At 51.0% G+C, this 27,978-nt stretch overlaps 2 protein-coding genes across 2 annotated transcripts in view; both read right to left on the reverse strand.

Moving 5' to 3' along the window:
- Positions 1-3,688: 3,688 nt before the first annotated feature.
- On the reverse strand, positions 3,689-5,582 carry Cebpe (CCAAT enhancer binding protein epsilon). The gene is made up of 2 exons (XM_006988494.3): positions 4,959-5,582; positions 3,689-4,153 (listed from the first exon to the last, which is right to left on the reverse strand). The coding sequence occupies exons 1-2, from the start codon at positions 5,466-5,468 to the stop codon at positions 3,818-3,820; spliced, it is 846 nt and encodes a 281-aa protein (XP_006988556.2). The 5' UTR covers positions 5,469-5,582; the 3' UTR covers positions 3,689-3,817.
- Positions 5,583-16,571: 10,989 nt separating this feature from the next.
- The window catches only part of Slc7a8 (solute carrier family 7 member 8), a 59,484-nt gene continuing 48,077 nt past the window's right edge, over positions 16,572-27,978 (reverse strand). Inside the window, exons 7-11 of the mRNA XM_006988495.4 lie at positions 27,219-27,322; positions 23,227-23,323; positions 20,624-20,773; positions 19,144-19,321; positions 16,572-18,645 (exon numbers count right to left, since the gene is read on the reverse strand). Coding sequence (XP_006988557.2) covers positions 18,479-18,645; positions 19,144-19,321; positions 20,624-20,773; positions 23,227-23,323; positions 27,219-27,322 — 696 coding nt within the window. The 3' untranslated portion in view covers positions 16,572-18,478. The remainder of the gene's footprint in view (positions 18,646-19,143; positions 19,322-20,623; positions 20,774-23,226; positions 23,324-27,218; positions 27,323-27,978) is intronic.

Genomic DNA, 27,978 nt, shown 5'->3' on the forward strand with positions numbered 1-27,978 from the left:
CATCTTTTTTTCCCTTGGAGAGGATTTCTCACCTGCCATTGGTTTTCTGAGGTCAGGCTAGGAAGCACTGTCTGGGTTAGGCCACTGCCACTTTGGAGGAGGAGCTGACCTGCTGGGGACTAGTGAGCGTCCAAGGGGAGTGAGTCCACAGGTCCTCGGCCTGCTGTCTATACCAGAGTCTTCTCACAGGCTTGGAGCAGGGCAAGGGGTGGAGGTAAAGAGGCCCCTTTTTCCACCACAACCCCAACGGGGCTCTTGCAACACTGGGATGGGGGCCCTGGGGGCCCCGGAGTGAGGCAATCTCTGGGGGTTGGGAGGTGCGCACCGAAGGGGGCAGCTTTCACAAGCACCCGCTGACTGACCTTGGCAGACTCACCTTGGGCAGCTTCCTTCCCTCGTGGTATCAGTATCTCCCCACAACCTTCCTCTCACAGGCTTCCCTGCAGCCTGAGATCGAGTCTCAGTGCTTGTCCTTTACCTCAGCCATGTCCAAGAAAGGAAAGCGGCCAGGAATGGAGGTGGCGGTGGGGGGTGGCGGTGGGGGTGGGGATGGGGGCTTGATCTGCTGGTTTTCACGGGTTCTCGACCCTCGGTCTTACAGACTTTCCAAACTCTGGCAGGAGTTGGCTAGGTACCCCTCCTTCCACGGTGTCCTTTCCCTGTGGACATCCCTGAGAGGTCACTCTCAGGTCAGAGATAAGCCAGCTAGACTCCCAGCTGAGGCATCAGGGCAGAGGGAAGGCAGGAGAGTCTTTTGCAGTTCCTTTCTGTAGAGAGGGTATTTTCTGGAGTACTCAGGTTTGTCCTTGCCGGTCATCCATACTTAGCGCCGGCGGTTTGCATTGCTCTTCCTGTGCCCATCATCCCCTTCCAAAGTTTTTACGTTTCAACTTATGTGTCCCTTTCTCCAAGAGGCCTTTAACTTTCCTAGCTGCGACAGGGTCCGTGGGTTAATTTGACTCCCCGCACAGGCACATTCAAAAGGGATCATGAGAATGAAAGCACTTTATATAGCTATTCAAGGAGGGTCTTGGGAAGCCACAGGAATGGCAAGTTCCAGACTCAATAGCAGGGCGGTCACTGCCACCCCAGGGCCCTAAGGGAATGCTAAGAGAGGGGCCTGGCAGAGAGGTTCTGCCTCCCTCTCCTCCAGCCCACCCTCTTACACCAGTCCCCCTCACTCTGGGAAACCTGCCCATGAAGGAAGGCAGCCCCCTGAGAGCAGAACGGCTAAGAGGGACAGAGAATGGAGGGGTGGGTGGAAGGGCCACGGAGGCGGGAGACACGTTTGTTTATTAACTTTCCTTCCTATCCCTGCAGCTGAGGCATCGTCTCTTTCTCAGCAAAGATGCTTGGCAATATCCGCTGGGTAAATTAGTTTGGTCGAAGCCAGCTAACATCAGATAGAGAGCCGCCCGCAAGTGGCAATGCACCTCGGGATCGACTCAGACGGAATGGCGTGGGGGGTGCTTGCCTGTTCCTTGTCGTATCTCACTGGGATCTCTCTGGGGAGATGGCTCTTCCTTAGCTCCAGTGCCAATTAGAAAGACACTCTGAGTGCTTGTTGCTATTGCAAAGGACCCAAGGTGAATTCCCAGCAGGCACATGGAGGCTCACATATGCCTGTAGCATCAGTTCCAGGGAATCTGATGCCGTCTTCCGGTCTTCCTTAACTCCAGGCATAGTGCATGTACATATAAGGAGGCAAAACACCTATACACATAAAGTAAATGAAAAAAAAGAAAGAAAGACACTCTGAGGGGTGACAGGTCACTGGGGGCGCTGGAAGGAGGCACAGCTCAGAGCCGTGGGAAAGAGGCTCAGGCAAAGCAGACCTGACCATCTGACGTCTTCAAAGGAGTCCAGGGGTGCGTGGGGTGGCCTTAAGCCAAATGGAGGGAGTCAGGAGACTGAGTCACCAGCGGCATTCTGTGCAAACCCCCCTTGTGCATCCCTAGAGCTGAAGGCAAGAGGAGAGGATTTTCCCGGGTGCCATAGAGACGGACACCTTCACCTCCTACTCAAGCAACACGCACAGGTTCAAGTCCACCCTAAGGTTCAAGTCTGTCCCCCCTGATCAGAGCTTGGCCGAGGACACAGGGAAAAGGGAGGGCACTGAGACGGAAGTGGGAAGGGTTTGGGCCAAGGTTAGCCTGGTGCACACAGACGCCTGCGGTGTGTGACAGCTTCGCCCACTGAGGTCGGAAGTGGGAAGAGAAGCAGACCTGTGATGATCCATATACACCATGCCCCCCCCCTCCACGCACACATACTGTGGTGCTTTCCTGTCTAGTCTCTAACATTGTGGGACAATTCGCGGTTACTTTTTTTGTTTGTTGCTTCGTGGCGCTCGTGATGGAGCCCAGGGTCTTGCGACCGTCAGGCGAGCACTCTGCCAACTCTGTGCCGTCCGTCCCCAGCTCTCATAATTCCGTCTTGACCGTGCGGGGCTCCTGTGCCGCAATCTGTCTGTCTTTCCCCCGAGGGGAGGATTGGAGAGCAAAGAGCTGCCTCGTGCTGAGGCAGCGGAGGACCGAGCGAGCTCTTATCCTCTTTGGCCCCTTCCCTGCTTTATCTACAAGATGTGGCTCACACTATCTTGCTTGTCTGAGGGCAAAGCTCACACAGATGATCTCTTGAGGTCTCTCCTAGAGCCTCTTGAGATCTGTGATTTCACGGGGCTAATTTTGATTCTGCCTCCTCACTGCTGAGTGACTCTAGGTGTCTCTTCCTTTCTCCGAGGCCCCAGGCTCCTCACCTGCAAAAAGAGAAGTTTAGAGGAGGTCGGACGTCCTTTTTGTTTCTTGCAAAATGGAACCAGAACGAACATCCGTGCTCACCGCATGCCAAACCCCATTTCTCTATGAAAATAGCACGCGGGATAGGTGCTGAGATTCCTTCGGTGCGGATGAGGAGACCCTGCAGCCCGGAAAGGAGGGGTAACTGGTTCAAGGTCAGACAGGCCACCCGTGGCAGAGATGCAAACCGAGACTCCATTATCGCACTGCTTGGCTTCCTGGCTGCAGTTCCACAGGAAAGAAAACACCTGGAGCGCGGGGGTTTCACATCCTAACCGATTTCTCCAGGTGTTCACCCTCTCCAGTGTTAGGGGGCCAGAGCCCTAGGGGATGAGAGCTACAGACTGGAGCCAGGATGTGGAACAAGAGATGGCATGCTGGATCAAGAGCTAAGGGACCACAAACATGGCCGAGCCATCATCAGGAAGTCCCCTAGGAGAAGAGCTCCCAGGCCTTACAGTAAGAGAGCAGACCTAGGGTCAGAGGGCCTGGCACTGGAGCTGTGTAGTGTTGGGATCACCCTGAACCCCCAGATTCCAAGACAATCTGCAGAGGCTGCTCCGGGTGCTGGCATGCACAGTGGTGGTACCCAGCATGCGTTCACCTTACAAAGGACCAATTGGGTGGGTGGAAGGACATGGAGCGTGATGGAGAGAGCTGTGGGCAGCGTTTCCTAGGTGTATTTGCTAGCAGACGCTAGGCAGTGTTTACTAGATGTTCATTTGGACATGGAGACAAGACTATGTGGACCTAGCCACATGTATTCCCTGCCCTCGGGGTCTTCCACAAGTATACACACAGCATTCCCGCCAGGCCCAGACCCCAGACCCAGTGAACAGCTCCAGCATCACGTCACAGTGCCGTTTATTCAGCCACAGAATCATTATGGTCCCGACCTTCCCAGCTACTGGGCTGCCATCGTCCATGATCGCTGTTTCAGGCTTGGCCTGTTCAGGACTCTGGGGACCTAGGAGGGTGGGGGTCCTCAGGGTCTGGTGTCCACAGTCTGCCAGGCAGGCTCAGCTGCAGCCCCCCACACCCTTGATAAGGCTGGCGGCCTCGGGGATCTGGCGGAAGAGGTTTCGAAGGGTGTCTAGCTCCTGGGTGAGCTGCTCCACGCGGCTGCGCAGACGCTCGTTTTCGGCCATGTACTCCAGCACCTTCTGCTGTGTCTCCATAATGCGCCGCTTGGCCTTGTCCCGGCTCTTGCGCACTGCGATGTTGTTGCGTTCCCGTCGCAGCCGGTACTCGAGGCTGTCTTTGTTCACGGCCTTCTTGCCCTTGTGGGAGGGCCCAGCTGGGGAGGGGGCCTTGAGGAGGGGGCTGCACGGAGGGGCGGCAGCAGCCACAGGGGCCTGGAGGGTAAGTCAGAGGGACAGAGAAGTGAGGGTCCACCAGGAGGCAGGGCAGAGGCTGAGGGGGGAATCTCAGCAGCCAAGGCAATACCTGGGGCCTCCAAGGACTAGAGGGCTCCCAGGCAGGCAGCTCCCATCTCCCGTCTCCCAGTCACCACCCTGCCTCTGCGAAGGACTGCAACCCGGATGCACATGGTCCTTGGTCTGAAACCAAAGTTCTCTCTCTCTCTCTCTCTCTCTCTCTCTCTCTCTCTCTCTCTCTCTCTCTCTCTCTCTCTCTCTCTCTCTTTTCGAGACAGGGTTTCTCCGTGTAGTTTTGGAGCCTGTCCTGGCTCTCACTCTGTAGATCAGGCTGGCCTCGAGCTCACCTGCCTCTGCCTCCCGAGTGCCGGGATTAAATGTGGGCACCACCACTGCCCGGCTCAAAGCTTTTTGTCACGCGCTCATGTTCTCTGAGGACCCCTTCCTTTGGTTTGTCTGTTGTAAGTCTCCTGTTCTACAGTTCTACAACCAGCAGCATTTCCTCTTCCCGAAGCAGGCAGCCGAGAAACAAGAGAAGGAGCATAGTGGACAAGCCGAGAAGCTGGTCCAGCCCGAGATGAGCGCAGAGCGGCAACCCCAAGGTCTTCGGGACACAAGTGGAGTTCGGAGAAGGGAATTCACAGAGTGGGGAAACACGGCCTCGCGGTGGGCCGTTTCCCCAGGAGCACCAAACACAGACTTGTTAGGTAAGCCCCGTAAGTCCAACCACCTTGATCCAACCCGGGGTGGACCCCGGGAGAGCTGCCCTTGGTCTTCGTCTTACCTTGAGGACGCGGAGGGGCTGGCCAGGTGCTGCCAGCGCCGGGGGAAGGTGCACCGCTGTCTGCCCACAGTGTGCCACTTGGTACTGCAGGGGGTTGTAGCCGCCTCGGCCGGTGCCCCGGCTGCCCTCCGGCCCACGAGGCTCCTCCTTCACGGCCACAGCCCTGGGATCGTAGCTCCCCGGGTTACCGTAAATGCCAGGCCCCAGAGCCTTCCTATCTGGGCCAAATGTATGTGAGGGATAAGCAAACGGCCGGGGGTCAGCCGGCAGGTAGTGGGGGAACGAAGGGGTTCCCGGGCCCTTAAGGCTTCGGGTTTCAGGCGCTGGCTTCATGGCAAAGAGGTCAGAAAGTAGCTGCTCTTCCCCGGACTCGATGTAGGCGGAGAGGTCGATGGAGGCCTCATGCTCACACATGTCCCCCAGCTCCCCGGGCCCGGCTCGACCCCCCGAGAACTCGAGCGGCTGCTGGCCACCCCGAGGCTCACACTCGTAGTAGGTCCCGTGGGACATAGCCGCCGGCCCGCCCCCTTGGCTCCCCGCCCCTGGGTCCTGTGCTGGGGCACTTCTTGGGATGCTCAGCCTGCCCTCTCTCGATCTCCCCCCGGCCCTAGAGTTGCCCTAGGTCTGACCTCTCTGGTCTTTTCTGTCACCCACTCCTACGTGGCTTCTCTCCTCCTCCTCCTCCTCCTCCTCCTTTTCCTTCCGTAGTCAGTGAGTGCCTCTCCTTTCTTCCCTTTTCCCCTCTCTCCTTGGGGTGAGTCAGGGAGGGGCAGGGCACACCCCAGAGGGAGGGGTGCTTAGCAGTTAGGGCGCTCTTTGATGAGGTCCCAGCCACAGTCCAGAAGTTGCTGTTGGGGAAAAGGTCCCCTCTTGTCCTGCGAGCTCAAGGGATTCCACCCCCTTGGCCAGGGCAGCTCCTCTGAATGTCCATCTTCCTCCGACTTCCAAAGAGGTCTGTGCAGAGGAAGGCGCCTCGCCAGAACCGACAGAGAAAGCACCCCGCCAGTGCCAACTTGGTCTAAACTCCTCCCTTGAGACATCTTCCTCCCTGTCCCCCCAAGTCCTGAACTCCACCTACCCTGGGGTAAGTCAGTTCCTCGTGTAACCCCACCTCCCACAGCATTCTCTTGGGTGGAGGCCATCATCGTTGGAAGGGCTTGGGAAGGAGAAATAGGTTCTAGGACCAGGCCACCCCTGGCCTAGCACAGGGTAAGCTCCTGTGCTAGTTTTGAGACAGGGTCTCGCTATGTAGATCAGGCTGACCTTGAACTCACAGAGCTCTGCCTGCCTTTGCCTCCAGAGTGCTGCTTTCTTAAGGGTCTTTGGCTAGATCTTTGTACAGGGCTTGTGCACATGTTTCCCATCCTGGCTACCTCTAGCAGCCTGCCCCAGGCTGCCTGGACATAGCCGGGATTTTCTGGACAAGACATGGGCCCTGTACCTCAGGCCCAGGCAGGCTGCTGCCCCAGAACCAACAGACAGGATCCGCTGAGGCCCTGGTTGCTGAAAGAGGCTCAGGCTGACCCCACCCCACGCTGGCTGGAGGCTCAGCCTCCAACTTCCTGTGCCCTGGGGTGCGTGCAGGCGCTGCAGCTCACTGTAGCTCGCTGCTCTCTTTCCTTCTACATGACTGTTTTCTGACCTCGAGTGTGTGTCTCTCGGGTCCACTTCCTCTTGTAAGCTAAAGAAGTCTTCTCTCTTGTCTTCACCTCTTCCTGGGGCTGTTTCTGGGTCCAGAGGAGAAGTTCATAGCGGCCTGACTACACTTCTTGATCGTCTACTAACCCCCAAAGTTCACTTTTCTTTTCCCTCTGAGAAGGCCCTGCTTCCTTCCAGTCAGGTATCAGTTGTGGCTCCGCTTTTATTCTGTCAAGCTTCAGGCAGGGCTCTAGGTTCAGTGGCAAGAAAGAACACACAGAAATGAGAAATGTGTTACTTTTCTTTTTTAGGCTGAGGCTCCCTGTTTACCTAGGCTGGCCTTGAACTCTCTCTCTCTCTCTCTCTCTTTCTCTCTCTCTCTCTTAATTTAAAGGAAGCCGCATGGAGGCTTCCTCACTTTTTTTTTTTTAAAAGATCTATTTATTTATTATGTACACAGAAGAGGGTGCCAGATCTCATTACAGATGGTTGGGAGCCACCCTCTGGGTGCTGGGAATTGAACTCAGGACCTCTGAAAGAGCAGTTGGTGCTCTTAACCTCTGAGCCATCTCTCCAGCCCTGGCCTTGAACTCTCAATCTTTCTGCATCAGCCTCCCTAGAGCTGAGTGGACAGGTATGTCACCAAACCTTTCTGGCTCTTTTATCACTAACAGATGTTCTGGGGGAGAGAGACAGAAGTTTTTTTAAATGAATTTATTTTTATTATTTTAAATTGTGTGTGTGTGTGTGTGTGTGTGTGTGTGTGTGTGTGTGTGTGCAGGGGAGGCAGGTGCACCTGTGGGTATGTGCACACTTCCGAGTGCCCAGAAGATATCAGAAAGATATCTGGCATCTCATGGAAGCCAGAGATATTAGATCTTCTGGAGATGAGATTACGGGCAGTTGTGAGGCACCCAATATGGGTGGTTGGAGCCAAACTCTGGTCCTCTGGAAGAGCAGTCAGTGCTCTTAACTACTAAGCTACCTCTCCAGCCCTAAGAACCAGAACATTTTCTGAGTTGAGTATTCCAAGGACCAGGTAACTGTGAGGGGCCACAGCGGGGGTAAGCTTGGAGAGCATACATTTGTCATTGAACATTAAAATAAAACTGCAAGTGTAACTTGCCCACAAGTCAAACACTGTATCCTTGATAGAATCCTCCATCCTATCTCCTCTACAATGCCACCATTTGCCTCACATGCTCTGAGCACAGCCTGAAGTATGGCCAAATATGCTTCCTCCAAAAGCTCTGGCCAAGCAAGGGGACAGCCACCCATAGCCTAGACACAAAGTACCGGAAGTGTGGGGGGGTAATTTCTGCTCTTCATTCTGCAGGTCCCCGCCAAATAGGTACCAAAGCCAGGAGATTTCAGTTTGGCGACCTGTCGCTTTTAGCCACTAGGTGGCGATATTGGTTCTTAAATTCTGTACTCTCGGTACTGCAATGGTTTGGAACCAGGTGGACAGCAGGGGGCAGCCTTTCTCAACCCTGACACCAGCCCTGACCGCTCAGCCCTGGAAAGCAGGAAGAGGAAGTTTAGGATTGGGGATTCGCAAGTCAGGTTGCAGACAGGGTGGGAAGGCTAGGGGCTTGGTGCCCGGGACCTGTCTCAAAGAAAAATTCTGTCCCCTCCTTGACGGTGGAATTACGATAATGGGCGGGCCTTGTGTCATCCGACAAATTAATGCTTTTTTTTTTTCAATCGATGAAACGTGCACTTTTTCTTGCTGACCGTTTCGCTATAAGCAAAGGAGTGGAGGCAAAGCAGTATTTTTTATCCTAATTGTATCGACAAGAAAAATAAGGAGGAGAGGCTGAGCTGTACAAGAGCACCAGAGGACGTCTTGTTGACCTCTGAAAGGGCTGCAAGCTTGTTCTTGAAACGGCCCTGGGGACGGGAGGGATGGAGTTGGTGTTACTCAGGGAATCTCCTTCCGCCCAGCTGGCTGCCAAGGGTGAGGGGAGAGCTTCAGGGAAGCGCTGCATCCCCCGCGGGAGGTGTACCGAAAAAGCCAGCAGGAAATGAAAAGGTCTGCAGCTCGCGTCCCAGTGGAATAAGCGGGCGGTGCAGGTGTCTGGACCACTGCCTGCAGGCTGGTATTAGCGTTTCCTAGTAACTGAGGCACAAGTACTAGGGGTCTAGATAGGGCTGCAGGAGAGGGGGTTGGGAAAGGAAGGAGCGAGGTGGGGAGGCAGTGCTACCTGGAGCCTGGGAGGTCCAACGAGGGGGAGGGGGCTTCCCAGCTCAGCGGGGCCACTTTCCTGTTGCCGCCGCGGTTGGTACCTGTTTGCATTAACTAAAACAATGGGTGTATATTATCTCAGTGACTTGTGACGGGCGGCTCTCCAGGATTGCCTCCGAGGCTTCCCGGCAGGGCAGTTAGGGCTAAGCAGGACGATGAAGCCTAAGAGGAAAATGGGCTCAAATCTGGTCTCCGTCGCTCACCGGCTCTCTGACCCTGGTCAGGCTACTTGATCTACTGTAAAATGGCTGTAGTAGTGCCTGTCTCACAAGATCGTTTAAACTTTGAAAAATGTTGATGTGTGTAAAGCGACCGACTGAGTGAACGAACGCTGTCTCCTTCCCCTTTCCTGACCTCTCCGCTGCTTTTTACTCCTGTCCCTAAGAGCACACACTCCCGCTGCCTTGGAGGTTACATTGACAAGCATTTTAAAAATCTGGGTTTTAAATAACAGAAAAACCCATGCGGGTGTGGTGGTGCATGCTTCTAATTCTAGCACTTGGATAGGCAGAAGCAGGTTGATCTCTATGAATTTGAGGCCAGCCTGGTGTACATAGTGAGTTTCAGGCCGGTCCAGGCTACACAGACAGAAAACCCTGTCTCAAAAAGCCCAAACAACAACAATAACAAAACCGAATAAATTTGTGTTTCTTTAGTTTATTATTTATTTATTATTATTTTCTCTTTTGGGGAGAGGGTTTGAGATAGGGTTTTGCTGTGTAGCCTTAGCTGTCTTGGAGCTCACTCTGTAGACCAGGCTAGCCTTGAACTAACAGCGATCCACCTGCCTCTGCCTCCAGAGTACTGGAATTAAAGGAGTGTGCCACCACTGCCCAGTTACATTTATTTATTTTTAAATGTTTGTTTTTGTTTCCCTTTTGTTTTTAATTTTATGTGTATGTGTTTTTTGCCTACATATATGTTTACACACTTCATGTATACACACAACAGTGTCTGTGAAGGCCAGAAGAAGGCGGTGGATCCCTTAATACTGAAGTTACGGAGGGTTGTGAACTGCCACATGGGGGCTAGAAAACAAACCCTGGTCCATAAAGAGCATCCAGTGCTCTCTTTATTTTATTTTTTTAAATTATTTATTTATCATGTATACAGTGATCTGCCTACATGCCAGAAGAGGGCACCAGATCTCATTACAGATGGTTGGAAGCCACCTTGTGGTTGCTGGGAATTGAACTCAGGACCTCTGGAAGAGCAGCCAGTGCTCTTAACCTCTGAGCCATCTCTCCAGCCCCCTCTTTAAATTTTTTAGTAGTATTTTTTTTTCTGGAGCTGAGGACTGAACCCAGGGCCTTGTGCTTGCTAGGCAAGTACTCTACCACTGAGCTAAATCCCCAACCCAGTATTTTTTAATAAATATTTTAATTTAAATTTAAAACTTTAAACTTTTATTTATTTATTGTATTTTTTTAGTTTTTGAAATTTAAAGCATTTTTGAAAGAAGTTAATGTGCCATCTCAAGATTTTGTCATAACTCAAAGCACTATCTATTAATACATATTTTTTTTTTACAAACGAGTTACTGTAACTGCATTTGTCAAGTTAATATCAGAGGCAGACAACATATGAGTCACATAGACAACATTTCCTTTCAAAACAGGTATACACTGGGTATTGCCTGCCTTCAGGTCCACCATCTAGATAGCGGGGGTCCGTGGTACGGCAGTGTGCTACGCACCTCCTGTAAAACTATGTAAGGATACTGAGTTGAGAGGGTGCTACACTGGTGGATAATGAGACACCCTCCCCCCTCTCATTTTTGTGAGACAGGGTTTCTCCTTGTAGCCCTGGTTGTCCTGGAACTTACTCTGTAGACCAGGCTGGCCTCGAACTCACAGAGACTCAACTGCCTCTGCCTTCTGAGTGCTGGGATTAAAGACGTGTGCCACCACTACCTGGCTTACATCTCTACTAAAAAAAATTGTTTTTGGGATATAATGATATCGTTTCCCTCCTTCCCCTTTCTCTCGCCTACCTTTCCCATACACCCTTCTCTTGTTCTCACTCAAATTCATGGCCTCTTTCTCCTTAATTATTGATCTATATATTCCTAAATGCATGACTGCGACCTATATAATGTTGTTGGTCTGTATGTATTTCCAGGACTGACCATTTGATATTAGATAACTATTGGTGTGCTCTTCCCTACGGAAGACTGTTTCTCCAGTTCTCAGCATTCCCGAGTTGCCTATAGTTCTTTGTCTAGGGTTGAAGCTGCACGAGCTCCCCGCAAATGTTAACATGTCTCTTGGTGTCCTCATTGCTCAGGTCATGTGTAGGCAGCCGTGTTGACGAGACATTTCCAGGAGATATAATCTCACAGCAAACATCCTGGTTCTCTCTGGCTCTCACAGCCGTTTCTGCCTCACTCTTCCACAGAGATCCCTGAATCTTAGGCGTGGGAATTATATTGTAGATGGATCAGTTGGGAGTGGGCTCCAGAAGTCCTTGTTTTGATTGGTTGTGGTTTTCTGGAATGTCTTATAAAGAGACATTTCCTTGGTGGAGAGTGAGGTATAGGGAGGCAAATATTTGGAAGGCAGTTAGGGATTGTGCTGGTTTCCTAAAGTGTTGGTTGTAGGTTCTCTTCCAAGATCCAGGTAGCTGGCTAGGTTTCCAGTACCAGGAATGATTTCTCTCTTGCTGAGTGGGAATTATTATTTTTTTCTAAAAGATTTATTTATCTATTTATTATGTATACAGTGTTGTGCCTGCACGTATCCCTGTAGGCCAGAAGAGGGCACCAGATCTCATTACAGATGGTTGTGAGCCACCATGTGGTTGCCGGGAATTGAACTCAGGACCTCTGGAAGAGCAGCCAGTGCTCTGAACCTTTGAGCCATCTCTCCAGGCCGGGAATTATTTTTTCTTTTTAGATTTTTAAATTTGATCTTAGGTGTCTCGGTATTTTGCCTGCATGTATGTTTGTGTACCATGTGTTTGCCGGGTGCTCATGAAGGTCAGAAGAGGGGCTCTGATCCCTTGGAACTGGAGTTAGGGATGATTGAACCACCATGTGGGTGCTGGGAACTGAACCTAGGTTCTCTGCAAGAGCAAGTGCTCTACCACGGAGGCATCCCTCCTGTCCCACATTTATTTCAGATGACAAGTTGTGGGAGTCAGTTCTCTCCTTGAGTCATTTGAATCTCAGGGAGTAAACGTCAACTGCCAGGCTTGGTGGCAAGGACCTTTATCACTGGAGTCACCTCACTGGCTCTTGTTTTACCTTTTTTTTTTTTTAAAAAAAAAAAAAAAAAAAAAAAAACAGGATCTCAGGCTGGAGAGGTGGCTCAGAGGCTAAGAGTACTAGCTGCCCTTCCAATGGTCCTGAGTTCAATTCCCAGCAACCACATGGTGGCTCACAACCATCTATAGTAAGATCTAGTGCCCTCTTCTGGCCTGCAGGTAGAATACTGCATACATAATAATTAAATCTTATATTTTTGGTTGTGAGCCTAGCCTTTAACGGCTGAGCTATCCTTCCAGCCCAATAAATAAATCTTAAAACAAAAACAAAACAAAAACAGGATCTCCTGCCTCTCTCTTCCAAGCAGGATTATAAGCATGTGCCACCATGTGCCACCATGATTATAATTGGCTTGATAACTTTTTTCCCTTTTTTTTTTTTTTTTTTTTTTGGAGACAGGGTCTCTCTGTGTGGCCCTGGCTGTGCTGGAACTTGCTCGGTAGACCAGGCTGGCCTTGGACTCAGAGATCTTCCTGCTTCTGCCTCTGCCTCCCAAGTGCTGGGATTAAAGGTGTGCACCATTTTCCCCCCTACCCCACCTCAGGAAGATTTATTTTTATTTTGTGTGTATGGTGTCTTGCCTACATTTATGTGTGTGTGACACACTCACACCTGCTACTCTCAGAGACCAGAAGAAGGTGCCAGATCTCCTATAACTGGAATTATAGATGGTTGTAAGTTTGCCATATGTGAGCTGGGGATTGAACTCATGTCCTCTGGAAGAGCAACTGGTGCTTTTAACTGCTGAGCCATCTGTCCATCCTGGACTTTGAACTTCTGATTCACCTTCCAAATGCTGGGATTCAGCTACCATGCCTTTCCTTCCTTCTTTTCTTTTCTTTTTTTCTCATGGTGCTGCCAGGGATTGAACCCAGGGCACCATGCATGCTTGGCAAGCACATTGCCAATGGAGCTACATCTCTAGCCCCATTCTGCTCTTTGAGAATTGGCAGAAATACTTCTTTTTAATCTTTCCTATGATGGTGACTGTCTTAGTTACGGTTTCTACTGCTGTGATGAAAACAGCATGATCAAAAGCAGTTGGGGAGGAAAGGGTTTATCTGGCTTACACTTCCACATCTTAGTCCATCATTGAAGGAAGTCAGGACAAAAATTCAAGCAGGGCAGGAACCTGCAGGCAGGAGCTGATGCAGAGGCCATGGAGGGGTGCTGCTTACTGGCTTGCTTAGCCTGCCTTCTTATAGAACCCAGGACCACCAGCCCGTGTGGCACCGCCCATAACAGGTTGGGCCCTTTCCATCAATCACTAATTAAGAAAATACCCTATAGGCTTGTTTATAGTCCCATCTTATGGAGGCATTTTTAAAATTGAGGTCCCCTCCTCTTAAGTTGACATAAAACTGTTAAGCACAATGACCATATTTCCCTAATTAAAATTAATCATGAGCATATCGTCTTATACTTGTAATAATATCATACCCAGTATATGAAAGGTTGAGGCAGGAGGACTGCTATGAGTTTGAGGTCAGCCTAAGTTACAGAGTGGGACTCTTTCTCAAAAAACAAATAAATTAGCTGGATGTAGTGGTACATGCCTTTCTTCCCAGAACTTAGGAGGCAGAGGCAGGCAGATCTCTGTGCATTTGAAGGCAGACTGGTCTATATAGAGAGTTATAGGTTGGCCATGGCTACACAGTGAGACCCTGTCTCAAAAACAAAAGGAGGCTGGAGAGATAGATGTTAAGAGTATTTGTTGTTCTAGTGGAGGGCCTGGGTTTGATCCCTAGCCCATCCACGGTGGTTCACAACTACTTGTAACTTCAGTTCAGGGGATCCAATGCCCCCTTCCAAATTCTGTGAGCACCAGGAACATACATGCTGAGCTGACATACACGCAGGCAAAATACAGACATAAAATAAATGTATCGAAAATCCCCAAACCACACCAGAAGAAGAAGAACGCAAACAGAACAATAAAAGGACAGGAAGATTGATGTGTCTAAACAATCTATTTTTTGAGACAGGGTTTCACTATGTCGCACTTGGCTGGCCCAGAACTCACTCTGTAAACCAGGCTGTCCTCGAACTCAGAGATCTGCTGCCTCTGCTTCCTGAGTAACTGGACTAAAGGCATTCAGCTGAAGGCATGTGCCACTACATATATGAACGCTCTTCAGGAGACAATGATTATTTGGAATCTGTGATAACTTGCAAAATTCAGTGACAAACTTGTTATTTCCACAAAATACAGTGAGGCGTTTGGACACAAGAGCCACAAAGGCCTGTTGGGTGAGTATATTAATAAATGAATGTGGGCTAGTGAGCTGGCTAAGACAGTAAAAGTACTGGCCACCGAGTCCGTTGACTGGAAGTCTGAGTCCCAGGAACAACTGCGGGGGGGGGGGGGGAGTGAGAAAAGACATCTGACCTTGATACCTATATGAGCAAATAAATAAGTAAATAAATAAATAAATAAATAAACAAACACACAAGCAGCTATGACTTGAGGACTTCTTCTTCTTCTTCTTCTTCTTCTTCTTCTTCTTCTTCTTCTTCTTCTTCTTCTTCTTTTTTGATTTTTCGAGACAGGGTTTCTCTGTGTAGCTTTGTGCCTTTCCTGGAACTCACTCTATAGCCCAGGCTGACCTCGAACTCACAGAGATCCGCCTGGCTCTGCCTCCCGAGTGCTGGGATTAAAGGCGTGCGCCACCACTGCCCGGCAACTTGAGGACTTCTAAAAGGTTCCCAAAGCGTCTAAAGAAGAAATAGTGTCTAAACTCAAAAGGTCTGAAATTCCTAGCACCAAAGCCAGCGTCAGGACTAAGACAGGCAAAGGGCTCAGGCTGGGAAGAAATGTGCGCTGTCCAAGAGACCTACAGCTGCCGCCGGACCAGGGTGAAGGTCATCAGACGTCACTTTATATCCATCTTCATTGTCTCCATTTACATAAGAGGGAACTGGGGAGGTCTGACCACACCAGAATGGGGGCCACGTGGAGGAGCGTTGGTGAGGCCAGAAAAAAGAAATGGGGGTTCAAAAAAGGTGACGTGACGTTTAGAGGGTGGCCACCTTCAGAGGACTGTCATCCTCTGCTTTTGGGATAACCAAGGGTTAGAAGATTGAGAAAATGAGGCGAAGTCCAATCCTACCCAAATATTAATCCAAAAACATCAAACAGGTGACGTGACTTGTGCTTTGTCTGGAGGAAAGACGGCCACAAGCGGGAGTATTGATACCAGTCTAAACTTGGAGTGGAGGTGCCTGTGCCTCAGTTTCCCAGGTGGTGACGGTAGGGTCTTGCTGTTGGCTCTCCTCCTCCCCACAGCTCCTAGGTCTGTCAGCAGAGCTGGCTCTGGAACGATGATGGTGCCCCAGGAGAGGCTGCTGGAGGGTTGCCCAGAGACTAAGGGCAAAAGCAAGGACGAGGTCTAGTCCCGTCAGCTTCCCAAAGCACCAGAGATCCCTGACTGTCCTGGAACTTGCCATATAGACCAGGCTGGCCTAGAACTCACAGAGATCAGTCAGCCTTTGCCTCCTGAGTGCTAGAATTAGAGGCATATGCCCCCCATGACTGGCCAATGTGTTTGTTTGTTTTTTTTTAAACTAATTAAAAAAAAAATTCTAGGGGCCAGCAAAATGGCACTTGCTGACAACCCTAACTCAAGTTAGATCCCTGAGCCCTGCATGGTGGAGAGAACCAACTCCTGTAAGTTGTTTGCTGACCTTCACACATGTGTGTGAACGTGCGCGCGCGCGCGCGCGCGCGCGCACACACACACACACACACACACACACACACACACACAAATGTAAAAACAAATTCCCAAGTAAGCACCCAAGGTGACTTTAACTCCTCCTTTCCCTGTTCCTGGCCCAATAGTCCTCCTTATCTTCCTCCCAGCAACTATTCTGGAAGGTGCTCCTGCTGAGCTGGGTGAACAAGCCTCATCTTCCAACAGACTCCCCGGACCCCCTGGGCTCTCTCAACAGTGCACAAAGCCTTTCCTGCCAGGCTTGGGGTACACCTCCATCATTGCCTGGTGCTGTTCCCTGGCCTACATCTCGATGGTGGAGAGTGACTAGTTCTGCTTCCTGCTTTGTTTGCAGGATTTCAGGATGCTACAGAGTGGGAACTCAGCAGCCTTCAGGACCCCACAGAAGGGTAGGAGGTAGTTATTACTTTCCAGCCGAAAGGCCTAGCAACCAAGGCTTTTAGGAACGAGGTCCTGGAGGGACCTGGCAACCAAGGACTTCTGGATTAAGTAAAAATGTCCACTGATGCTGATTAAGAAGTCATCAGATTTTTTTTTTTTTGAATTTTTTTTTTTTTTTTTTTTTTTTTGGAGACAAAGTTTCTCTGTGTAGCCCTTGCTATCCTGGAACTCAATCTGTGGACCAGGCTGGCCTCGAACTCAGAGATCTGCCTGCCTCTGCCCCCTGAGTGCTGGGATTAAAGGTGTGAGCCACCACTGTCCAGCAGTCATCAGATTATTAACATCATCGCTTCATTTCCATTTAAAATTTTATTACTTGAAAAGAAAACACTCCACAAAACAAACCAATAAAACTTAAAATGAACTCAGTGACAGATTATTAAGGGTCTAGCTCTGCCCCCGAAACCACCATACATTAAAAAAAATCCAAAAGAAATAGAAATGCCAGCTTCAAAAATATTTATCCAAAAAGTAAGGCAACCACTTTAAAAAAAAAAAAGATAATAATCCAAGGAGTGGGTGGGTAGAGGCCAGAGGAACGAGAAGACAGGGGTAGAGGGGTGGTCCCTGGTCCCCCAGAGGCCTCACAGCCTGCCTGGACTGCACTCTGAAGGGCCATAATTCAGCCCAAACCCAGCCTCTCACCTGTTAGGGGTTAGGTGAGGCAGGTGGGAAGTCAGGAGACCTGACAGGGGCCAGGAAAGGCCCAGGGGTGTTCCAGTTAAAGTAGATGGAATGGGGGTTGGGGTTCTGCTTTGTGGCCTAAGGATCCTGTCCTTAGCAGAGCAGGTGTGGAGGCTTCCAGAACAAGGCAGACACTGTGACCTTCCTGTAGAGCACAGGTCAGCAGCTCTCATGGAAGGGGCCTTTCTGAGGCCTCCAAAGGGAGTGCCATCTGCCACTGTCCTTCCATCTTGTCTCAATGGGATGCCAGGATGGTGTTGGGATCAATTTGAGTCGGGGGAGGGGAGAGGAACTAGCCTTCAGAACCGCCCCCCCCTCCACAACATGGTCTCCCCAGGGTGAGGGCAGAGCACCTCTGGGGTAGGGGGTGGGGGTGGGGGTGTGGGGACCCCCTTCCTTCCAGGGAAGGCATTTAACACCAGGTCTGGCCTGAAGGGTAGAACAAGGGAGCATTTTTAGGCCCAGTTCTTGGATGGGAGATGACTTAAGGCTGGCTTGACTCTGAATTTCAGGCCCGAAGGGCTTGGGGATCCTTCTCGCCTGGTTCTTGAGCCAAGGTCTGGGGGAGTAAAGGGGTGATGGTGGCTGGCAGTGCTGTGGGTGGGAAGAGCTGCTGGGATGATAAAGGGCCTCGGCTCTTTATGCTCTTTCACGTGGGGGTAGGGGGAGGAGCTGAGTCGCTTTGCCCTTAAGAGAGAGAGAGAGAGAGAGAGAGAGAGAGATGTCTATTAGACTGAACATAAGAAGCCTTTCTGGCTGCAGGGAGCTTTGGCACCACGAGGGGACAGGAGGCAGGAGCCGGAGCCGGGGTAGCTGCTGGGCTTCTGCGGTCTGAGCCTTCCCCTCTGTATTCCACAAGCCTGGCTTAGAGCTGGGGGTGTGGGGGGGTCCTCCTTCTTGGTCCTTAGCTCAGTGGGGAGGAGGCCTCCCGAAGGGGAAGTTTCTGGCCAGGGGGCCTAGGCTGGGCCGTGGAGTGGTACAGGGTGGAGGGGACCCTCTGTCTGCTGGGTCCCCCGGGAATGAGGAGGCAGCTGGGCGTCTCCAGCTGTCTCCAGCTGTGAGCGGTGACACTTGGGTTTGCTTCGCCTTGCCCAACCACCTCCCCGTGGCTGCTGCCTCATTCCTAGCTGAAGTCTCACCTGGGCTCAGAGCAAGGAAGGGGAGCAGGGGTGAACCGGGTTTCTTAGAGGCACCTAAAAGGGCATGAGTTTTGGTAGGGTACCCATGGCACCTCCACTCTCCTAGAACCCTTGGAGTGTGTGCAGGCCCCGGGGGGGGGGGGGGCACTGACCTTGACTGTGGGTCTTGGTGCTAGAAGCAGGTTCTTTGGGTACAAAGGTCAGTGTTTAGAATTTGTCATCATGGACACTTGGGTCTCGCCCCTGCCTGACGGGAGTATAGGTAGGGGTGTGTGTGTGTGTGTGTGTGTGTTGGGGGGACCTAGGCAGGGGTGCAGGACAGAAAGGATGAAGGAGGAGGGAGTGGTCAGTTAAAGGGATGGCAGTCCTCAGGGCTAGGGCTGTTCCTCTGAGTCCTGGTCCTTGACAGGAGTAGGCTGGAACATGGGCTTCTGCAGCTCCTCCTCCGGGTCCTCGCCGACGGCTTCCGCTGCCCCCGAGTCCCCCTCCATCTGGGGATACACGACCACACACATCTTCTGACTCACTAGGGTTAGCAACTCTGTGGAAGGAAACAATACAGAAATCAGGTCATTGTTTAGTGAGCCGCTGACCCCATCAGTCAGACCAGCTCTGGCCAGCTCGCTCTTCCACCTCCGTTTTCACCTCAGAATAACCAGTGACTTTTGGAGACCAGCTTGCTCATCATGTCCTGCATTTTCTGATGGCGACCTCTCATTCACCAAGGCTCTAGCCTTTCACTAGACTCCCTGACTCCCACTGACCTCTGCTCCTATTTCCAGGGTCTATACCCGTCTCCAGTTAGCCTGTAGTGGAGCTGGTGGATGGATGGCTGGTAGGCACCCCTGGGTCTGTGTGGGGGTGACAGCTGGTCTTCTCTCCTTAGAGGTCTTTGGAAAGACATCTGTCATTCTTGGCCCTGAATCAGGAGCCCCATGGACTCAAGTGAAGTAAACCTTGGCTTCCTGATTCTGGTAGGGCTCCCCCATTGGACCGCCACGTATCTTCCCAAGAGGCCCTCTCCCTAGCCGCCACTTACCAATGAAGTCATTGAAACACTTGGGTTTGTGTTGCCAGTAGACACCCAGGAAGTAGACAGGTACCCCTGTCAGCATGATAGCCAGGCCGATGCCACACACTACCGGCTCCGACCACAGGCTGAAGATCAGCAGGAAGGCCCAGAACAGCAAGTAGATGATGGGAAACAGCAGACTGACCTGTGGGACAGAAGGGCTCTTAGTGTCCCTCAGGATGAGGGTACCCTCTCTCTTCATCCTCATCCTTGAGGGCCAGGGCTGAGCTTCATTCAGCTGTGTGTGCCACACTTTAGGCTCTTAGAGGTGCTGTATTAACAGATGTTGGTGAAATTGGGCAGTGGAACAGGGAAGGAAGGATCTTTATTGTTCAGCTCCCTCCCAGGTGAGGTCAGATAAGACCTCATGACTCATCTAAGTGCCCGTGGCCACCAGAGAAGCCCAGGGAATGAGAAGCTGGCTAGGACATGAGTGTGCACTTGCAGAGGTCTTCGGAAGGAAGAGGAGGAGAGGCAGGAAGAGAACGACCTGGACCTGGTTTGGGCTCCTATCTTCACATCTGCTTCCAAGCCAGACCTCATCTGGATGCACCATGGCCATCCATGCTCATCCCTCACACTAGGACCAGCCTCAGTTTATTTCTCTCAAGCAATCGGAGAAGAGAAAATGGCTTAGTCCCAGGAGATCAGCGAAGCCAACAGGGCACAAAGCAGGCTAGGACCTGGGCTATATTTTGTTCAGAAGGAAGCGTCAGCTCCTCAGGCTTGGCTTTTTGCTCATCACAGGTGAGGGGTACCTTGGTCTTCCTGATCTAGGGGCTGCTGCTTCAGCTGTCTACCTCCCTGTGCGCTCCTCTCAGGGTGGGGAGAGGGCTTTATCTCCCCATTCTTCCAGGAGTGGGAGAAAATGTGAGTGAAAACGTCAGTGGGGAACCGAGAGACCTGGTGAGTCCTTCCGTCTCAGACAGAAGAATCTTCTAGAAGTGTCTTGTCTGTTTTTAGAACAGGATTCTCAAATAGCTCCAGGTTCTAATCAGTTGCAAGAGAACTCTGCCCTCCATTCCTTCTTGTCCTGAGCAGCCTCAGAACAGACCATATCAGGGTTTCTTGGGTTTGTTTTCAGTAGCAATCACTAAGCTCATGGAGCCTCCCACTGTGTGCGGTCTCGGGAGTTTGAAAAGCAAGGACTGTAGACATGGACTGGACAGCCTCAAGAAAGAGGAGGTACTGGAGACCCGTTTGACAAGCAGACAGGAGGAGACCCACTTTGGGATAGAGACATAGTGTAGTGAACCCTGATCCTGGAGGAGCAGGGCAGATAGGAGAAACCTGAAAACCACAGAGGCTAAGATTTAAGAGTGAAGAAAGAAAGTGACTGTCCCCCCCCCCCACACACACACACGGCCAAGAGCTACAAAGATCCAAAAATCTGCATCGCCCTAGATGCAGAAGAGAAAAGGAAGGGACTCAAGGCAGATCCTCTCACCTTGATGGGGCGGGGGATGTCAGGCTTCTTCCAGCGAAGGACTATCTGTCCCGCAACTGTAACCCCGTAGAAGAGGTAGTTGATGAAGCCCACATAGTTGATGAGTGTGTACATGTCACTGGTGACCAGCATCAGCAGCGTGGAGAGACACTAGGGAGGCGAGAGCAAAGGAAGGAGACTGGAGGGGACATTCCTGGGTGAGGGGACGTCCCTGGGTGAGGGGATGTTCTGCCCCTCCAGGCCAGGTGTGCTATTTTATAGTGGACATTTCAAGAGGGAACTTCACAGCAACCTTGAGCAGCCTAGGATGGACGACACCTTTATTGCCAGGAACTTCTTTCTGGCTTTTTTGAGATAAGGTCTCAATGTAGCCCCAGCTGTCCTAGAACTTGCTATGTAGCCCAGTTTGAGGCTGGCCTCAAACTCAGAGATCCTCCTGACTCTGCCTGCTGGTGCTGGGATTAAAGGTGTGGGCCACCATGTCTGGCTAAGAACTTCTTTCTTATTACAGGGGTAAAACCAAAGTATGTAAGCACTGTTATGGAGTGGGAGTAATCGTTCAGAATGGATACCCAGGTTCGCCACGCTGGTATTACTCGGCTCTGGCCAGCCCTCATCTCATCATATTTCACTTTCCATTATGGCTCAAGCTAATTTTTTTCTCTTCATTCTCTTGACCACCTAGAGCGATCGTTAACTGTTAAGTTAAGTTCTTTCTAAGTTTGTTTTTCTTAGTATCATTTTCTCTTGACTGAGTGATCTAATTTATTTTTCTCATTAAAAAATGATTAAACAGCTGGGTGGTGGTGTACACCTTTAATTCTAGCATGCAGGAGGTAGAGGCAGAAGGATCTCTGTAAATTCTGAGGCCAGCCTGGTCTACAGAGTGAGTTCCAGGACAGCCAGGGCTACACAGAGAAACCCTGTCTTGAAATCCCCCACCCCCGGGGAGGTTAAACAGTAACATATAGTAACAATAGCCAGATTCTTAGCATTCTACAAATACAAACTCATTTAAATCTATAAGATCTCTATGGGATTTTCTTGATGGAAGTCATCTGGGTGTCATCTTGGAATGAACTGGTGGGGAGAGGCTCTATGCACGCCTGTGGTGCACTGTGCACTCTACACGCCTGACCGCCGATATGGCCTCAGATACCGTCAGCCCTAGCGCCGCGGTCAGGCTGATGTGAGAACCACCCACTACTAATTATGCACTAGACTCTATCCTCCGATAATCTGTGAAGGCCACCGAAAGGCTTAGTTCTCCCCTGGGGTCTGGTGGTGACGGGATTTCAGTAGGTGAACAGGTCAGAGTCTCGCGGTACCTGCCTTGCAGTCATATAGTACTGCCACTCACAGCCCAGCAAAAGCCGCGGGACTCCTGGAGAACACTGTCCTCTGCCATCTCTGCAACTATCCAATCAAGAGGACCTTCATTCTGCATCTGAACATTCTGGAATTCTCCCAGTGAGCTCCCTTACCTCGACTTCTTCTGACCCCCTCTCTTGGGGATCAAAATAAGTTTTGTTTGTTTGTTTGTTTGTTTTTGTTTGTTGTTGTTGTTTTGAGACAGGTCTCTCTACTTAGCCCTGGTCGGCCTGGGACTTGCTATGGAGCTGGCTTCGAACTCAGAAATCTGTCTGCCTCTGCCTCCTGAGTGTTAGGATTAAAGGTGTGTGCCGCCATGCCTGGCTCAAAGTAATTTGTAATGTTTTATCCAAGATTCAAAAGGAAAATATAAGTGATTAAAAAAACTTAACGAGGACAGGTCTTTGCCTCCTTCCTTCAACGCTCTAGAGCGGTGGTTCTCTACCTTCCTAACGCTGCACCCCTTTATACAGTTCCTCCTGTTGTGGTGACCCCCCAACTATAAGATTATTTTCGTTGCTACTTTATAACTATGTTATGTATTGTAATGTAAATATCTGATATGTGGGATATCTGATATGCGACCCCCCATGTGGGTCGCGACCCACAGGTTGAGAACTGCTGCTCTAAATGCATCTGTTCTTTTTTTTTTTTTTTTTTTTTTTTGCTCCATTTCTTCCCCCATTCAAAGCTGCCTCTTCCCCACCTTCAATTCATGAGTTTTCCTCTGTCGGTGACTTTTCTTATCAGGTGTGCCCTGAACTAGATTTATTTTGATGGCGTTTTCCAAGAGGCTGACAGGATACCCTAGGGCAGGAAGTGGTGGTGGTGGGGGGAGAAGGGTGCGCATGTGCCGTGAGTGACCAGCTACAGCGCAGGCTCAGTGCTGTACCCTTGTGGTAGCAGGTGCCAGTCAGTCAGGGACAGAGGCACGTTTCTGCGAGGCTGTGGCATCCCAAGTCTTTCCAGTCTGACTCAATAGGACAGGAGAATAACACTGAGCCAGCCTGAGAGCGGTGGGTGGTTTAGACTCCGGATCTTTTCTAATTATATCCCCTGACATTCACAAAGCCAATAGCCACGTGTGCTAGCTTGGCTAGGGTCCTACTGAAGCGCAGAGCTAGACCAGAAGGGGGACAAGTGTGTGTGTACAGGTAGTGTGAATCCCAGTCGAGGCAGACACCCAGTGAGGGAAGGAGCTGAGCCGGGCCGGCAGCCGCAGGGGCCCTTACTGTGAAGAGCAGTGCTGGGATTGGGGTGCAGCGCTTCACGTGGATCATGGCCAGCACGCTGGGAAGGTGGCCTTCTCTGGCTCCAGCAAAGAACAGCCTGGCAAGGAGAAAAGTAGGTCAGCCTGGGATAGCCTGGGCACCACCAAGCCGAGGCTCTCTCATCCATGCCCACCTTCGGCTCACACAGGAGCACCCTCCACCAGCCAGGACCTGCCTCTGTGTACACACTTTCCAGCCCACTAGTCACAGGACCTATGTTCACAAATGCAGGCACAGGCAGACCAGAGGCAGCCAATGGATAAGTGGATGGATACTGGGCACGTGGACACTGAGGGTATGATCTGGCTGGCTCAGGGCACTGTACTGTCACTCCGAATCACTTCCATGTTTCAAGGCACTAGGAACAGCTTCTCTGCCCTTATTTTTCATTTTTGGTTCTTTGAGATACATTCTTGTGGAGCCTATGTGGCCCTGAACTTCTCTGTAGCTAAGACAGACCTTGAATTCCTGATCCCCCTGCCTCCATTTCCTGAATATTGGAATAAAAGTCTGTCCCTTTGCCCGGCTGCGTTTCTCCTTTAAATAAGAACCTTCTCACCCAGAAAGGCTTGTGATTCCCTGGCACACAGCTCTGGGCTACCTGTGCAACGTTTTAAAAAGTATTCTCATTGTATTCAAAGAGTAACTGCTCCTGTGAGTATGGAGAGGGGCCACGGACTGGAAAAGGACAGGTGGGAACCTGTGAGAGTCAATAAAAGTTCTGAGCTCATCTTCTTTGGTGTCTATAACTGTCACAACTCAACAATCACACTTAAAAGTTGTGCATTCTACTGTTTATACATTGCACCTAAAATGTATGCCCTTAGAACGACTCATTCTATTCCCAATAGAGAGGTGCTGAAAGGTACATACACAAAACGCTTCTGGTAGTGAGTCAAACTGTAAATGTCCTGAAAGCCTAAAATGTGAGATTGTCTAAAGAAATTAGGATACATCTGTTAGATGGAAAATTATGAAGTAAAATTTTAAGATTTTTATTTATTTTGACTTCATGTGTATGGGCGTCTGTCTGAATGTATGCCTGTGTACCATGTGCATGCAGTGTCGGGGGAAGCCAGAGGAAGGAGGCAGATCGTTACAGATGGTTGAGCCGCCGTGTGGGTGCTGGGAGTTGAATCTGGGCCATCTCTTCAGCCCTCAAAATCACGTTTCTGAAGAAAATGATTCTATGAGAACACGCTCACAATTTAACATCACACAAAAAACGCAGACTACCAAACTGTGCTCCTGAGCTGGCCACAGCGGCGCAGGCCTGCAGACCAGGCACTCCAAGCCTGAGGGAGGGGCCTTCCAGTTTGAGGCTCGCCTTATATGAGACCCTGTCTCACAAATGGGGAGGGGGCTGGCGGGCTGACCCACTGGTTAAGAGCACTTGCTGCTCCTGCAGAGGAACTGGGTTCAATCCCAGCACCCACATGGCGGCTCACAAACAACTGTAACTCCAGTGCCAGGGGACCCAACACTCTCTTCTGACTCTGTGGGTGCCAGGCACGCACACAGTGCACAGACATACATGCGGGTGAGAGTCATATACATTAAAAAGTAATTAAAAAAACAATCTAAAAAGTGAGAGGGAGGGGAAGGAGCGAGTGGGGAAGACAGACAGACAGACTCACGGAGAGAATAACATCAAAGCAGCCCCTTTCCTCTTTTTCTTTATGCCTCTTCCAAACAAAACAAAACAGAACACCACCACCACCAAAAAAAACCACGTAACTGCCCGCAGTCCTTTACATCTTAGCATTCAGAATCTGTTTTCTTTAAAAGTTTTAATTTCATGTATTTACTCGTGTGTGTGTGTGTGTGTGTGTGTGTGTGTGTGTGTGTGTGTGTGTGTGCACTATCTATGACACACTCGTGCAGGTCGAATGACAACTTATGGGAGTCGGTTCTCCCCCTCCACCACGGGAGTTGTGTTCCCGGGGTCAAAGTCGGGTCACGAGGCTTGGCCGTAAGTGCCTTTACCCGCCCAGTCCCCTACTTTCACTTTTCTCTAGGGCAAGTGGCCCTAATAGATGACAGGAAGGGGACAGTGTGACAGCGCACAGGCTTTGGCCATACGTAGCCCAGGCTGGCCTGGAAGTCTTGGTCTTCTTGATTTAGCCTTGGGCTGAGATCAGAGGCGTGCGCTACTGTCCCTGGTGCAGACTGGGGATTCTAAGAGAACTGCCGCGCCATGCTTCGTATACAGGGTAGCATGGTGCTAACAGTAGCCACTCAGAAGTGCAGGGAGCTGACTGTGACTCCGAGAACCCACAAGCGGCTGTCACCATGGACTGCTCAGGCCAGCTTCCCTGAGGTCATGCGGACACGTGCAGCCCCCCCCCCCTCCATGCTGCGGTCTTTCCAGCCAGAACAGTCTCATGCACTACATGGAGCCTCGGGGGCACTGTGGGCTTCGTCATGCACATAGCCAGGCTCTCATTCAGATCCTCCTCCACATACAGCCAGGACCAAGTCAGGTTCACAAGCTAGGGGACAATGGAGGAATGATGGCACTAAGAAACACACACACACACACACACACACACACACACACACTCTGCTTGCTCAGCAAGGACCATCCAATGCAAACTAAGACATAAAAGGATGAAGGAGGGGAGGGAGGGAAGAAGAGGAGAAGAGCAATAGGTGAGCAGAGGTGGCCTAGGAAGGGAGGCCACGCCTCCGGCATCTCCTGCATGCACACGACTATGCTGCATGCAGGCAGACCACTGTGTGGCCTGCCTCAGGGACAAACCCCAAACTAAAGCGACTGTAGCCAGCCACTCTCCTCCAACAGATGGCAGGGAGCCTCATGGGTCACTGCGCCTCCACTGCGCGCCCTCTGCCAGGGCCTCCAGGTAGCCGGGCTCCTGTGTAACGTGCGCACGAGGTTGCTGGGCGTGAGTGTGCGTCCTCCTCAGGCACAGGTGAAACCCAGACTCCCTCTTTATTGCTCTGGATCCTGAAAACATGGGCACCTCTGTCACCTCGCGGGAACTTCTCTGTGATGTGATAGGGTGGCTTGGGAAACAGCTGAGCCCAGGCTCATCTTTTGATTAGGACTGTGCTCCCGGGGCACAGAAAACTTATGCGCCACATAAATGGTAACCCTTCAATATCTGTACAGCCAGTGGTCCATTCTAGAGATGGCAGGAAGGGACATAAGAGAGGGGACTGAGCCAGGCAACGGTGGTGCATGCCTTTCATCCCAGCACTCGGGAGGCAGAGGCAGGAGGATCTCTGTGAGTTCGAGGCCAGCCTGGTCTACAGAGCAAGTGCCAGGACAGACACCAAAACAACACAGAGAAACCCTGTCTCAAAACACCAAAAAAAAAAAAAAAAAAAAAAAAGGGGGGGGGACTGGACTGATCCCTGGATAGATAGAGGCAAGGTTCTGGGGCCCACTCATGTTTCTGGCTTCCCAAGGAATTCTGGGTTGGGGTTGTGGCTATTGGCTCTCTCATTGACAAGAGTTTCCTTTTTCTCCTCTTCTCTACCCAGCCTTGTGGCTTCTCACAACACCTGCCTAGTCCTACATCCTCAGGACGCTCAGAGGGATCTCACCCCATGTGGATTCTGGCTCCAGACATTCATGGGAGGCCAGATCCAGAGGCTTCAAGCATAAGAATCCTTCCTGGTCCCTTTCAAAGTAGGGTTTCTTTCGGGACAGTAGCAGCCTGTGTCTAGACAAGGGGGAAGGGGACTCTAGGAATGTAGTCAAGACACTATCCTGCTGCCAAAGCGAGGTGGGCTGCCACCTGCACATCACATACCACAGGTCACCCGGGGAACAGCAGACCCCTCCTTAGCACACACACTGACATGCATACTCCTGCAAGCCACCGCTCAGGAGGTCCCAGACGCCTGCTGACAGACAAATCCATCAAATACACACAGCGCAATGGACACAGAAAAGTGGCCCAGGAAGGGCTCAGGCAAGCACTCACCGGGAGGAGGTGAAGAGTGAGCCGTTGACTCCTCCGAATGTGGACAGGGCAACAGAAATGGGCATGATCCAGGCCATGACCCCCAGAAGCTTCTCTCCAAAAGTCTGCAAAAGAAAACAAGAAGTGAGCGGTGGTGCGCGCGAGAGGTAAGACCCCTATTCCAGCTTGCTCCTCACTTCCGGAGTGCCTGTCTCCCATCTACTCTGCTGATCCTCTCTGGCTAGAGCCCAGATGCAGATGACCATGCCGTAGGAACAGCTAGCGATAGGTCAGGAACACATGCTATGGGGTGACGAGCTGAGGGGGCCAGGGTACGGTCGGTGATAACAGTAATGAACTGACACTTGTCCTTCCTTACGAATGAGAAACCGAGGCACTTAGTGATCTACAGCTTACCTCAGATCATACACTGGGGTAATGGAGGGGCCAAGATTGGAAGTCAGGAGCTATAAGTCTACCTTGTGTACACTATGGGTTTCTCCGCACATGGAGGGACACAGACTTAGGAGTCAGATCTGGTTTCAAATCCTAGTACCACCTTGAACAAGGTTTATACATTATTATTATTATTATTATTATTATTATTATTATTATTATTATTATTATTTAGGGCTGGGGATCAAGCACAGGGTCTCGCTTGTGTTGGGTAAGTGCTCTACCACTGAGTTATTCTCTCTCAGCCCTGGGTTTGTTATTCTTGAGCCTCAGTTTCCCAGGGATAAAATAGGGATGAACCCCAGTCCGAGTCTCTAAATTCACA

Source organism: Peromyscus maniculatus, chromosome 9, assembly GCF_049852395.1.
Source record: "Peromyscus maniculatus bairdii isolate BWxNUB_F1_BW_parent chromosome 9, HU_Pman_BW_mat_3.1, whole genome shotgun sequence".
In the NCBI taxonomy this organism is placed as follows: Eukaryota; Metazoa; Chordata; class Mammalia; order Rodentia; family Cricetidae; genus Peromyscus; species Peromyscus maniculatus.

Bases quoted from the DNA above. Each gene is read 5' to 3' on its own strand.
- Cebpe (XM_006988494.3), bottom strand. From the start codon at position 5,468: ATGTCCCACGGGACCTACTACGAGTGTGAGCCTCGGGGTGGCCAGCAG. The intron at 4,154-4,958 runs GTAAGACGAAGA...CTTACCCTCCAG, and splicing joins AGCCCCTCCGCGTCCTCAAG to GCCCCTGTGGCTGCTGCCGC.